The sequence below is a fragment of the Peromyscus leucopus genome, chromosome 15 (genome assembly GCF_004664715.2).
Source record: "Peromyscus leucopus breed LL Stock chromosome 15, UCI_PerLeu_2.1, whole genome shotgun sequence".
Lineage (NCBI taxonomy): Eukaryota > Metazoa > Chordata > Mammalia > Rodentia > Cricetidae > Peromyscus > Peromyscus leucopus.
In genome coordinates, this window is record NC_051076.1 from 22,200,552 (window position 1) to 22,213,515 (window position 12,964).

The following is a 12,964-nucleotide window of genomic DNA, read 5'->3' on the forward strand; positions in this document are numbered from 1 at the left end:
CTCAGAATTGTTTTGATTTGTATTTCCTAGCTAACAGGGAAAGACCCTAGGAGGGACACATGGATGATCCTGCGAAGAAGTGGATGAGATCTACATGAGTGGACTGGGTGTGGGGGGATGGTAGATGGCGAGGAGTGGGGGATGAGAGCATGGGGAAATGAGAGGATCAAGCTGGAACAGGGACAGAGTGGGAGGGCAGGAAGGAAGATACCATGATATATGAGGACATCATGGGAATAGGAAGAGGCAGGGTGCTGGGGAGGCTCTCAGGAATCCACAAGGTTGACCCCACCTTAGTCTGCTGGCAGTGGTCCAGAGGGTGCCTGGATTGGCCTACTCTGGTGACCGGCCTAGCAAATACCCTAGCTGTCATCATAGAGCCTTTGTCCTGATGGAGGCAAATGCAGAGATCCATGCCAGGCACCAGGCTGAGCTCTGGGAATCCATCTGATGAGAGAGAGGAGAGATTCTGCAGGCGAGGGATGTCGAGATCATGGTGGGAGGATGTGCAGAGATGACTGGCCATACTAGTGGAAGCCCATGAACTGTGGACTGGTGGCTGTGGAGCCCCCATGGGACTAGACTAGGCCCTCTGGATACAGAAGATGGTTGTTTGGCTCAAACTGTTTGGGGAACACCCAGGTAGGGGGATCGGGATCCATCCCTGGTGCATGGGCAGGCTTCTGGGGATCTGGTGCCTGTGGTGTGGCGCCTTGCACAGCCTTGGTGCAGTGGGAAGGGTCTTGGACCTGCCTAAGTTCAGTTTGCAGTGCTCTGTTGACTATACATGGGAGACCTTGATTTGGGGGATGTGGGGATGCGGGGTGGCTTGGGAAAGAGGGCTGGGGGAAAGAAGGAGGGGGGATCTGTGGATAGTAGGTGGAGTGAGTAGAAAATTTCTTAAGAAAAATGAAAAAAAAAAAAAACAAAGATTAATGGATTGAACAGGTTGTTTATAGCTTTAAGAAGTTCTTTTAATAAGTTTACTGCTTCAATTACATTTGGACCTCTCTCTTCTCCTCTCTCTCTTCTCTCTCTCTTCTCTTCTCTCTCTTTCTCTCTCTCTCTCTCTCTCTCTCCCCTCCCTCCCCCCCCCCCTCCCTCCTCTCTCTCTCTCTCTCTCTCTTCTCTCTCTCAAACACACACACACACACACACACACACACACACACACACACACACATCACAGTGATTACAGTTTTTCCTAACCTTGAAGTAATTGGTAATGCTTTAAATTAGTAAAGGAGGGTAGAATTCAGTACGTGATTATAAAATTTCTTTCATTGTAAGGTTAAATGGTAGGAAATAAGACCTCTAGTGAATTGATCTTTAGTAAGAAGCCTTGTTGTTTTGGCATAATAATGAAAGCATTCATTATATCTAGCACTTGTTCTCATGTGTATAGAATCATTGTTTTATTATGTAATATGACCTTATTGCAGTACATGGAGGGAAGGGGGTGGTAGGGTTGCATATGAACCCTAATTATAGCATTCATTTTTTTGTACTTAGAAAATGAACCTCATTTTTATCAAAGTTTATGGCAACCTGAGTAATCAGTTCCTTTAGGATTTGCTGTTGGGTATTGACTCATGAGACATTTTTACACTTTTGTGACTAGGTATCTATAAGTTTCTTCATTTTGTTCCTGTCATATTCTTGTTTGTGAAAATTAAAAATGTTTGGGCTCTAATTGTTTGAAGACTAGTAATGCCTGAGATTACAAATACTTATTAGAATTTTAAGGTTCTTAATATTTTTAAATGACAAATTATATATTTTAAATACTTTTTAATATTAAAGGGAGTATTATGGGCACATTCTACATTCCAGGTACTCTGTGAGCTGTCAGAAGAATGTCAATTTGAGGACAGCCTAGTGACCTTGTCTATAAAAAAATTTTTTTTTTAAACCTGAGGATGTGGTTCAGCAGTAGAGTACTTGTTTAGCATATGCAAGGTCCTGGGTTTAATCCCCAGTACCTGTACAAATAGATGGTAAATAAAAATATTCTATATTTACTCTTGAAAAATGTGTCTAATGACCATTTTCAAGCACAGTGACCAAAATTTTGGAGTTCTATTCTTCCTTAGCTCTATTTACATACAAATCTCTTCACTGTAGTTCGAGGAGAAATGAGGGTCCCTGAAGAAGCTCTTAAGGTAAGAGTTTATCTTTGTTGTTAGCCTATTACTCCCTACATTTGACTTCTTTCATGGAAGCTTCCTTTTGATTTGAAATGTTTTGTAGCATGAGAAGTTTACCATTCAGCTTCAGTTGTCCCAGAAGTCTTCAGAATCAGAATTACCAAAACCGGCAAGTGCTAAAGGCACAGATTCCAAAGTGGATACTACTCCAGAAGTGCAGCACAGAGCTACAGAAGCTCTGAAATCAGAGGAGAAATCCATGGGTAAGTGGTCTGTATGATCTGGAGAATGATCTACAATAGCCATAGCTATCTATCTTTTCAGAGAGAGGGAAGGAAGGGGAGGGGAGGAAGAGGGGAAGCAGGAAAGGAAAAGATCATCAAGTTGGGTACTCAGAGAAACCAACTGTGAAGCAGCTTTAAAGCAGCCAACTAGAATTCCCAGTACAAGTCCCAGGCCGAATAGACTGTCCCTTGGGGTGAGGCTTCAAAGTAACAACAGCTAAAACATAGAAAGGTAGCGTCATCTAGTAGGTTGCTCACAATATCCAGCAGAAACTAACTGGGGAAACTGAGGCAGTCAGCTGCAGTTCTCAATTGAGCTGTCTCAGTGGCTCAGCTTTCCAGAGTTCTGTTTCCAGCTTCTCTCTTCGTCTGCAGACACTTCCATATTACGGGATAAACAATAATAACCTGTCTTGGGAATAGTTTACCTTTTAGCTGTCCTCAAGGACACATGTTTTACTTTTGGGCTCTTTTATTTTTCTCTCCCTCCCTGTCAGAGTTAGGGGGACTAGTCCATCCCTAGACCTTAAAGGACACTTTGAGTCAAACCCACTTGGGGTCTAAAGTGGGGATTGGTGTCTTCCCCAGTTCAAGAGCTAGCTTCTCAATGACCTGAAACAACACACGATAAACAGTTTGTCAGTAATAATGTACATTACAGTAACAGCACATGATCATTGTCAATATAATTTACATTACAATAAGCTAACTCCTTTGGAAATTCTGAATTTATACTTGGTTTTGAAGATCCTACATTCTTTGTTCTCATTTGTGTCTATACCTTTATAAAAATAATGTATACTAGTGATTGATCCCAGAGTGCATTTTTATATAGCCAGTTTTTCCTAGAAATAACCCTTAAATATATAACCCTTAAATATATTAAATATTTAAGGAAAGTGATTTCAATACTTGAAGGAAATAATAGTTTATTATTTCATATTATCTATATTTCTCTGAATTATAATTGAAATAAAAGGGGAAAATGTAATACTACTACACCATCCTCATATCATATAATGCTTACAGTTTTAATTTGTAGATTAAATATTAAATTTAATAACTACAAAGATGCTTTATGTAGATAATTCCTTCATATAACAAATGTATTAAATTGATAAACAGAACTACAGTTACTGAAACTAAAGATCTGTTAGTATTGAGTTACAAATGTAGTTACTGTATACCCTTATGTTGTTGCTCATGCCAATATTTGCTTTAGTTTCATCTTTTATATATTTAGATTTAATGACATTTTTGATCGGAATGGTTTCATTATTCCTTTGTTAATTCTAACAAAATCCTTTTACCTAAGATACTTCCTGTCTAAATACTCAAAGATCATTTGTTACCTAGGTTCATTTACATATCAGAGAGCCCCTAACACTTAACAAAAAGCTTTTGGATTTTATATATAGCAAGTTGTATTTCTTAATCATTGCTGATCTTCATTTACTTTGTCATGTCTAGTGCTGTTTAAGGTCATGTTCAAATATTACATTAATGGAAGTAGAGTACTTTGAGTCAACTAAGTAAATCTAGAGTCATGCAAAATATATTTTCTTACTTCATTTGCTTTAGAGAGATTTTTTTCCCCCCTGCTTCTTTTAGATGTTTCTGCTATGCCCCGTGGCACTCCATTATATGGACAGCCATCATGGTGGGGAGATGATGAGGTGGATGAACAAAGAGCTCTCAGGTCTAATGGCAAGCCTGAAGAGAAGCATCAGGACGCTGGGGCTTCAGGTAAGACCTCCGTGGCTAGGATACCCAGTTCATATTGGGCAAGTGTTATATTCCAGACAAAAGTCAGTCTGCTCTGAAAATGATCTCTACCATAGCTTGATTTTTTTAAGGGTGATGATGGCTTTGCTCTTGTAATACATTATGAATCTAACATAAAATACTACATACAGTATCTTTATAAACTCATGTTATATTTTTCCAGCTTATGAAATTGTGAAAACTGTAACAGATTAATGCCATAACTGGACATTTTAAGTATTTTAAAATATTTAATTGAATTGATAAAATAGTAGGGACATGTGAGTTACATGTTTTTACTTGATTCATACTCATATACTCACTGTAAAATAAAAAAATTCTGTTATGTTCAGAAATATAATATGAAATTGTACGTTCTTTAAAGTCCCAGCATGCTTACTTTATTGAGGTAAGATAGCAATATGATTCAGAGTTCAGCAGCCAAAGTGAAGAGCCTCACTAACTAAAAGAACATGGTTCTTTTGTTGGTGGTCTGGTTAAGTGGTGACCAGTGTCCAGAAAAGTCAAGATTTCCAAGATAAATGGAGATACTGATTATCAGATAAAGTTGCTGAAAGACATCAGAACTGAAGGATGGAGCAACCAGTTTCTTTATTAACAGCAGATAAGGATCCAAAACTGGAGGAATTAAATACAGACACCAAGGATCAGTTTGGAGACATAGTGTTTCTCTGAGGCAAGGACAAACCCCATCAGAACTCTTTCAAGAATTTTTTTTTTTTTTTTTAACTTCATTTATACAAAGTCAGCAGGACAGTTTTCTTAGTTGGAGAATTATGAACATTCTGTCTTTTGATATAGTCTAGTTAGACCAGAGTACAAGTCTTTAAAAAGCTGTCATGATCAAGTAGGTCTTATGACACCAAGCTTTAAAATAACTTTCCATCGCAGCTTTGTTTCTTCACCAGTGCTTTTTCTTGATGTCATTTAATATAATTTAACATGCCTTCAGATGTAAGTGAAAGAACTGCTGTCTGATACAAAGTAGGAAAGGAATCTATTGGCTCCCATCCTGATTTCTCTCAGGGTGTAGTGCAATAGACAGTATTGTTAGCTAGTTTTGCCATCTCTGTCTTGCTATCCACAGTACTTAACATGTTGATGTTGTTACCCTCATAATCAAAGCTGCTGCCATCAGCATTCAAAGTTATACAGTTTTTGGTCACACCCTGCAATAAGGAACAAAAGTTGTGTTACAGAAGATCTCCTGGGATTTGGAAGAAGACATTTCCCCAAATCTTCAACACATCTCTCATTAGCTTCTCACAGATTCAGAAAGTCACCTGCTGTTCTAACCAGTCTCTGGCAGACCATTCGAGATTGTCATTATCTTGCTCACCTTGGTGTGGAGTTATTTGTCCCTAAGGCATATGAGCAGTGTCAGAAGAGTGGTACTGGAAAGTATTGAAGTTCTTTTAGGAAAAAGTTCCTTTAGGAAGGAAACTGGATGTCAATCAAGAATGTCTTTTTGGTCTTTTTCTCTCTTTAACATATTATCTACTTTTGTTGTTTTTGTTTTCACTGCTTAGTCATTACTAAACTTTTGACCTTAAGTTTCACCCTCATTTCAGTAAACTTTGCATAGCAAATATGAACTGATCTTTAGTTCTAAGAAGAGTGACTTTGTTTTACCTGACAAGTAGATTTGGAACTTTTTGTTCCCTAGTGCACCTTGTATCTGATTATTATTGTTTTAGTGTTCTCTCCCAACATACCACCACATAATTGTGCTAATTCCTACCTCCTCTTCTCCCACAATATGTGTAGTATAAAGTACAAAATGATACTATACTGCGAGTGTACAGTACTGCTTCATTTACTATTTTTGTGTAAATCTTCATGACTGACCTCTAACTTCCTCACCTCAAGTACCATATATTCTAACCTCATTTGCACTAAAGCTAACTGTCTGTTATGGGATAGGGGGAATAGAACCAATTGGATGGGTTAGGAAACAGATGAATTTAACTGTTGCAAAATTTGGAAAATAATTGCATGATCGTGAAAATTAAGGAGCCATAAAAAATGTAGCCTTTGCTTCCTCACACAACTTTGAAATTCTGCCACACATAGCTTGTAAAGTATAATGACACATGCATATGACTATGGTAAAGAGTAGAACCATGACAAACAATGGCAAGCATTCAGTTGCACTTACTTTGTCCACTTCTTCCAAATGATTTGTATGCATCTCCTTATCATGGTAATATCTAAAGGTGTAGTTACTGGTTTTTGTTGTTGTTGTTGTTTTGTTTTTTGCTTTTTTTGAGACAGGGTTTCTCTGTGTAGCTTTGTGCCTTTCCTGGAACTCGCTTTGGAGACCAGGCTGGCCTCGAACTCACAGAGATCTGCCTGCCTCTGCCTCCCGAGTGCTGGGATTAAAGGTGTGCGCCACCACCGCCCGGCCAAGTAATTACTGTTATTTTGCCTATTTTATAGAGAAAAGAGTTGAGGCACAGAGTGATGTTAATTTACTTATCGAAGAGAGCACTGTTCATGAGATTCCAAAAATAGACACACCAAATTCCCATACAGCAGGTACAGAGCATGCTACATGTACCATTGAATTTGATGACAGTACACCAGGAAAAGTAACTATTAGAGACCATGTGACAAAATTCACTTCTGACCAGCGCCACAGGTCAAAGAAGGCCTCTACAGATTGAGATTTATATTGTCTCAAATATAAATAAATAAATAAAGCCAACCTAGACTATGTAAGACCTATCTCAGAATAAACAAATATATATGTATGTGTGCATCTATATATATGTATACATATACACACTTAGCTATTAATATTGACTATATAGGCATACAAATTCAATTCTAGCTTAGTTACTAAATTACTTTTTAAATTCTTGGTAATTGAGATTAATTATAAAATATTAGTATAACAAATACTACCCCAGGTAGTTTAATTTGGTTTAAATAAAAATGGCTGTGAATAGAAATAATGAGATTCATAAACTCCAGACTGTGATCTATCAATGTTGTAAGAGAAGAAAGCTGTTTAATTTTTCTAGCATGATCTTAAAACTCCTTAGCAATTTCTCTAATATGTATTTCTAGTCAGACTAGAGTTCTAAAAGGACTACCCCTTTCATGATTTTGTCTCCAGAGAAATTAATCTGTTCACATACTAAAGTTTCCAGATGATTGAACTTTAATTTTACAACTGAATTATTGAAAACTAAACATTTGTCATAAATCATGATGAAATGTAATATCTACATCACCACCTTCTTAGACAGAGAAAACTGAACAATTTAAGTTTTTCCTTTATTACTGAGAATCATCATTGTGTAAGTTATTAAACAACAAAACCTTACAGTAATGTCCCTCCAGAGCCTGAGCCTTTAAGGTTCTTGATACAGAATAACACTGGGATACTGTTTTCAAGGTCAATCTGCTCTTGATTTTCATCTTACCTCTCTTCCTTGCTATAATAATTTCTCTGAAATACTTTGACTTTTCTTTGTTAAACCAGATGGAGTAATTTTTGAAAAGAATAATTTTTACTTTTAAAGTTTCTATTCTTCAATAGTATCTGCCTTTTGTGTCACTTTTTGACAGTATGACCATGGCTATTGTGATCATTATTATTGTAGTAGTGGAGCCTGATACCTTTTATATCATATCCCACGTATTTAATGACAAGAATATTACTCTGTAACATAAAGATGGTTTTGTTATCATTTCATAATCAGTGTATTATAAAGAAAGCAATTATAACACCTAATGAATTGTACAAAGATACAATATTTGAAAAGATATTTCAGAAGACTAAATACTGTGTGTAATTAAAAAATGATTGGAAACAGCCTCATATGCCTGTATTGCCTTGTTTTCCTAGTTAATTGTAATTGATTTACTATGAAATCTGCTTAAAATAAGGTTGATACTTGAGCCTTACGGAAATTTATTTCATATTCATTTTTCTATGATAGTAGACTGTCTTGGTAATAGATACTGTATTTTATTTTCTCAACCAAAGGGCAGCTTAATATTCCCCTTTTTTCTTGTACATTGTGCTACCAGCCACACCCCTCATCACGTCTTTATGCAGTCAGTGGCTTAAGCAGTGGAGAGACTGTCACAGTGTTCCAGGTTTGCCTGCTCTCCTTGCCACTCACTGCTTGTTACTCAGCTTTCACACATGACCTTTGGGCAGGTGTGTACATTCTGCTCCACAGAGGTCTAGACTAAGTTTCTCCCAGACTTCCTAGATGACTACAGAATTCCTAGTTTTGTGTTATTTCTTTCATACTACTGCTTGAATTGCCTTGTTGCCACAGCCACATGTTTTATCACTAACCACTCTTACCTTATAACGTGTGTCATCTCTCAAGAGTCCATATTATCAATTTTGTCCTAAAGTAGAGTCTCTGAATATGATAGAGACTGCTAAGTGGAATTGTTACTTCCAAAGCATCGTTTATATATTTACTTTCTATCTCCATTGTCACTAGATTGCCTCTTCACTGTTAGAGCCCTACATTTGTTCTCAAGTGTTTCAAATAGCTTATTCTGGAAACTGGATTAGGTAATTCATGCTTTTTCTATCCTACTATGTGTGTGTGTGTATTTACACACATGTGTATGGATGGAACATCTCCATCTATACGTTAATTCTTTCTCATCTTGATGATTTCTAGATTTTCTAGTTGAAAAATGTATGGGCCTGTCCATGCAGGGTCTATCTTTTTCTCCTTTGATTTTTCCCCCCATTGCTGCTGCTTATCTTGCATCTCCTGTTGGTAATTGTATCCTAGTCAAGATTGTTTCATCTCTGTGACTTTTTTCTGTCATATATATAATGACATATATAATGCTGTTGTTTTTCATCCACATTATCATCTGCCTTCCCATTCTCAGAATAATGCAGATGGTCATTACCAATGACTCTCATACTACAGCCTCCCAAATATTTTGAATTCTCTCTCATTTTTCTCATTAGGGTGCAGCATAGATGCCAAGCAAGTGGAGGAACAGTCTGCAGCTGCAAGTGAAGAAGCACTTTTTCCTTTCTGTAGGGAACCAAGTTATTTTGAAATTCCTACAAAAGAATTCCAGCAGCCATCACAAATAGCGGAGAGCACTATTCATGAGATTCCAACAAAAGACACACCAAGCTCCCATACAGCAGGTGCAGGGCATGCTTCATTTACCATTGAATTTGATGACAGTACACCAGGAAAAGTAACTATTAGAGACCATGTGACAAAATTCACTTCGGACCAGCGCCACAAGTCAAAGAAGGCCTCTTCTGGAACTCAAGACTTGCCAGGAATTCAGACAGGAATGATGGCACCAGAAAACAAAGTAGCTGATTGGCTAGCACAAAACAACCCTCCTCAAATGGTGTGGGAGAGAACAGAAGAGGATTCCAAGAGCATTAAAAGTGATGTTCCTGTGTACTTGAAGAGGTTGAAAGGTAAAGTGACTCAGAGATTCCTATTGTATCATAAGGAAAGTTGGTCATCAGAGTTACCAGACTGCTATTACTTCATTATACAGTGGAAAATATCTGCTTTTTCAAGTTTACATTTAATTTTGAAGCTCAAAAGCAAACAACACTGTTATGTTCAAATTACTCATTCAAAATAGCCTTTCTTCATTTTCTTCCCAATGTGGTTACATTGGTTTTGGGGGGAGGTGGTTATTTATGTCATTCATTATCTTTATTTTTTTTCCTACAGAAATACAAAATCTATTAACTATACAAAATACAGTTTCCTAGAAGATAACCCCCATCATTTTCTTGATTTAAAGAAAGGATACGTATAGTTCTTTTTTTATGTATCATGCTTCCAATAAATATCATATCTAGGTTTTGAAAACAAAATTAAGCTAGTTGGTGTGGGCTGAAAGTTCTGTTTAGATCAGATAGTCATATTACTGATGAGGTGCTCACAAAACATACAGTTTAGATGTATTTACAAGGTATCTATTATTCTGACAAAATTTGTGCTATCAAGAATTATAATTTAAATGTTTATTTGTAGACATTAATTATATATTACTATATAGTAACATTAGCTATTGTATATACTGTATTCAACACTTGATTACAATCATTAAAAACTTGATACATGTACATTGATTGTAGCAAATAATCAGCTTCATTTCCACTGGTTTTGTGAATTGAATTTATTTTGAAATTTGTGTTATTCTGTCTTATTTTTAAGTATGCTATCAGTACAGGAGTGGTTTTGACCAAATGATGATTGTATGTAAATCTAACCATCCTATGGCTTTTATTAGGAGCTTATTAATTCTATTTTTAAAAAATGCTTTTTGCAGCCGGGCGGTGGTGGCGCACGCCTTTAATCCCAGCACTCGGGAGGCAGAGGCAGGCAGATCTCTGTGAGTTCGAGGCCAGCCTGGTCTTCAAAGCGAGTTCCAGGAAAGGCGCAAAGCTACACAGAGAAACCCTGTCTCGAAATAAAACAAAAACAAAAACAAAAAAATGCTTTTTGCGGTAGGGATCACATGTAACCTATTCTGTCCCTTAATACTTCTGGATTTCAGCCTATGGTTTTATCTAGTGACTTCGTTAATGACAGAACTGACTGGCTTAATCCATATCATATACCCTGGAATTCTGGTCAAGTAATGAAGAAATAGGAATTTATATGTAGTTCCATTGGTTTCTAAGACATTTCAGGATAGTGAGATCATGTGATTACCTAATTCTTTGTTGTCACCTATTACAATATTTAGTCATAGTCATCAGTAGTCACCTGGCATAAAGGCTTTTGAGTTCTAATGTGATATATTTACTCCTACTAGGTGATATTTACACATAATTAAAAAATATGCATGCACAGGTTAAAGGTAACATTTGTAAACTGACCGTTAGTGTAAATTTGATGAATAATATTAATAAGCTATTATGATATCAGAGGTAGTATATACCTTGAAAATGAGTTTTCTTAAAATTCATACCATTACTAAATATATGAAGGTTGAATTGAAAAGATCCTTTAGGAAGGTACCATTTAAAAACCTTTGTTAAGAGGCTGGAGAGGTAGCTCAACAATTAGGACCCAGGTTCAGTTTCTAGCACCCAGATGGTATCTTCACACCATCCATAAAGGAGGAGTCCAGGGCCCTCTTCTGACTCTTCAGGAAGGAGGCACTCACAGCTTGAACATACATACATGCAGGCAAAACAATCATAGACATAAAATAAGATAATTATTTAGGGAAAAGAATTTTTAAATCCTTTCATAGTAGTGCCATTGTTACTGTTTCTTGTATTAACAATTATTTTAAGCCATCATTTTAGTATATTCTCTGCTCTTCACCAAGACTGTTTTTGCCTAATTGATAGTAGAATCATTAATATCCATATGAACACTATCTCTATACTGATCAGTATATATTTTAAATTTTTGCCAAAAGTTGGTCAAATCACTATCAATTTCGAATTTGATTTACAGGTAAAGCATTTTGCGGTGTGGTACCATTGCTGGGAACTCTTCTTTCAGATTTAACATGATCCTGTTTTTAAAGCCCTTCAAAAAAAATCCTTTCACAGCAATAACTCACTTTGTATCTCAAATAGACCTATGTTATTTCTTCATACTTATTCACAAATGATGTTTGACTTCCTTCAGAAATGAGTGCTGCTATCAATAGATAACAAGTTTCCCACTGTTTAGGTTATGAAAGGGATACATTCAGATTGTGAATAACTGAAGGAAGACAGGAGTTAATAACAATTTCTTAAAATTTGGATTTTTTAGCAAGTATAAAATCAGTTAAACAATTGATACAAGATAGATAGATAGATAGATAGATAGATAGATAGATAGATAGATAGATAGACAGACCGACAGACAGACAGACCGACAGACAGACCGACAGACAGAGACAGAGAGACAGACAGACAGATGCCTTGCTCCTACAAGAGTAAAGTGCACGCGCTTTGGGACAGTGAGGAAAATAATGTTCACAAAGCCCATACACTTTCACCCTTTAGGAGAGTTGCAGCTTCTTTAGCCATAGCTTCTTGCGGAGTACAGCCAAGCTAACTTGAGAGATAGTAAATGAACTTCTAGATTTAGGCATAATTAGTGGTGGACAGATGCCTCAAGAAGTATGTCGAGCATTTCCTGGTGGTCTTTTTATTAAGTAGAAACAAGATTACAGCTCTGATCTGATGACTCACCTTCTCACCTTGTGTAATATACAGAAGCACTAGAAGGAATAGTAATTTTATAAGAAACAAAATGACTAATCTCCAACAGATTAGTAACAGGAAAGATATGAAACTGATGTTTTTATTAAAAATTCTGGTTGTACGTTTATTTGGTCTTGCTGTACAGGAAATACTATAATTCGTTTCTTTGGACCTTAGCAAACTGACTTCCTGTTCACTATATCCAACCCAAAATGTTTTAAACAGTGCTATAGTAAAAAATTATATTTGAACTAGTAGTTATATGTGTATTTGCTTTCCACATGTTACCCATGATTCCTAGATTAATTATCAGTGGCAGAGATTCTGCTTATTAAACACATTTTTTTCAGATTACATTTTAGATAGTAAATAATTTGAAGAGTTTTACATTTGTCACATTTGTTTTTTATATTGGTATATCACTTCGAATGTGCCCAACCCCCATTATTTTTACCTTAACAGTGCTCTGTTACTCTTTTCAAGATGTCAATTTTACCATTCCCTTGTCTGTCCTCGTTCCTTTTATGTGTTACATTTTGCAGGTAATTCTCTTGTGT

The 12,964-nt window shown here is 36.4% G+C and overlaps 1 protein-coding gene and 1 long non-coding RNA gene across 11 annotated transcripts in view; one reads left to right on the plus strand and one right to left on the minus strand.

Moving 5' to 3' along the window:
* The window catches only part of Cep170 (centrosomal protein 170), a 102,108-nt gene that overhangs the window by 39,174 nt on the left and 49,970 nt on the right, over positions 1-12,964 (plus strand). For all 10 annotated transcript variants that reach the window (XM_028865507.2, XM_028865510.2, XM_028865511.2 and 7 more), the window contains exons 5-8: positions 2,104-2,162; positions 2,251-2,410; positions 4,043-4,177; positions 9,177-9,653. In XM_028865507.2, the coding sequence (XP_028721340.1) occupies positions 2,104-2,162; positions 2,251-2,410; positions 4,043-4,177; positions 9,177-9,653 (831 nt within the window). The remainder of the gene's footprint in view (positions 1-2,103; positions 2,163-2,250; positions 2,411-4,042; positions 4,178-9,176; positions 9,654-12,964) is intronic.
* The window catches only part of LOC119089150, a 28,988-nt gene continuing 20,807 nt past the window's right edge, over positions 4,784-12,964 (minus strand). The window contains exon 2 of the long non-coding RNA XR_005092994.1: positions 4,784-5,385. This is a non-coding gene — a long non-coding RNA (uncharacterized LOC119089150). The remainder of the gene's footprint in view (positions 5,386-12,964) is intronic.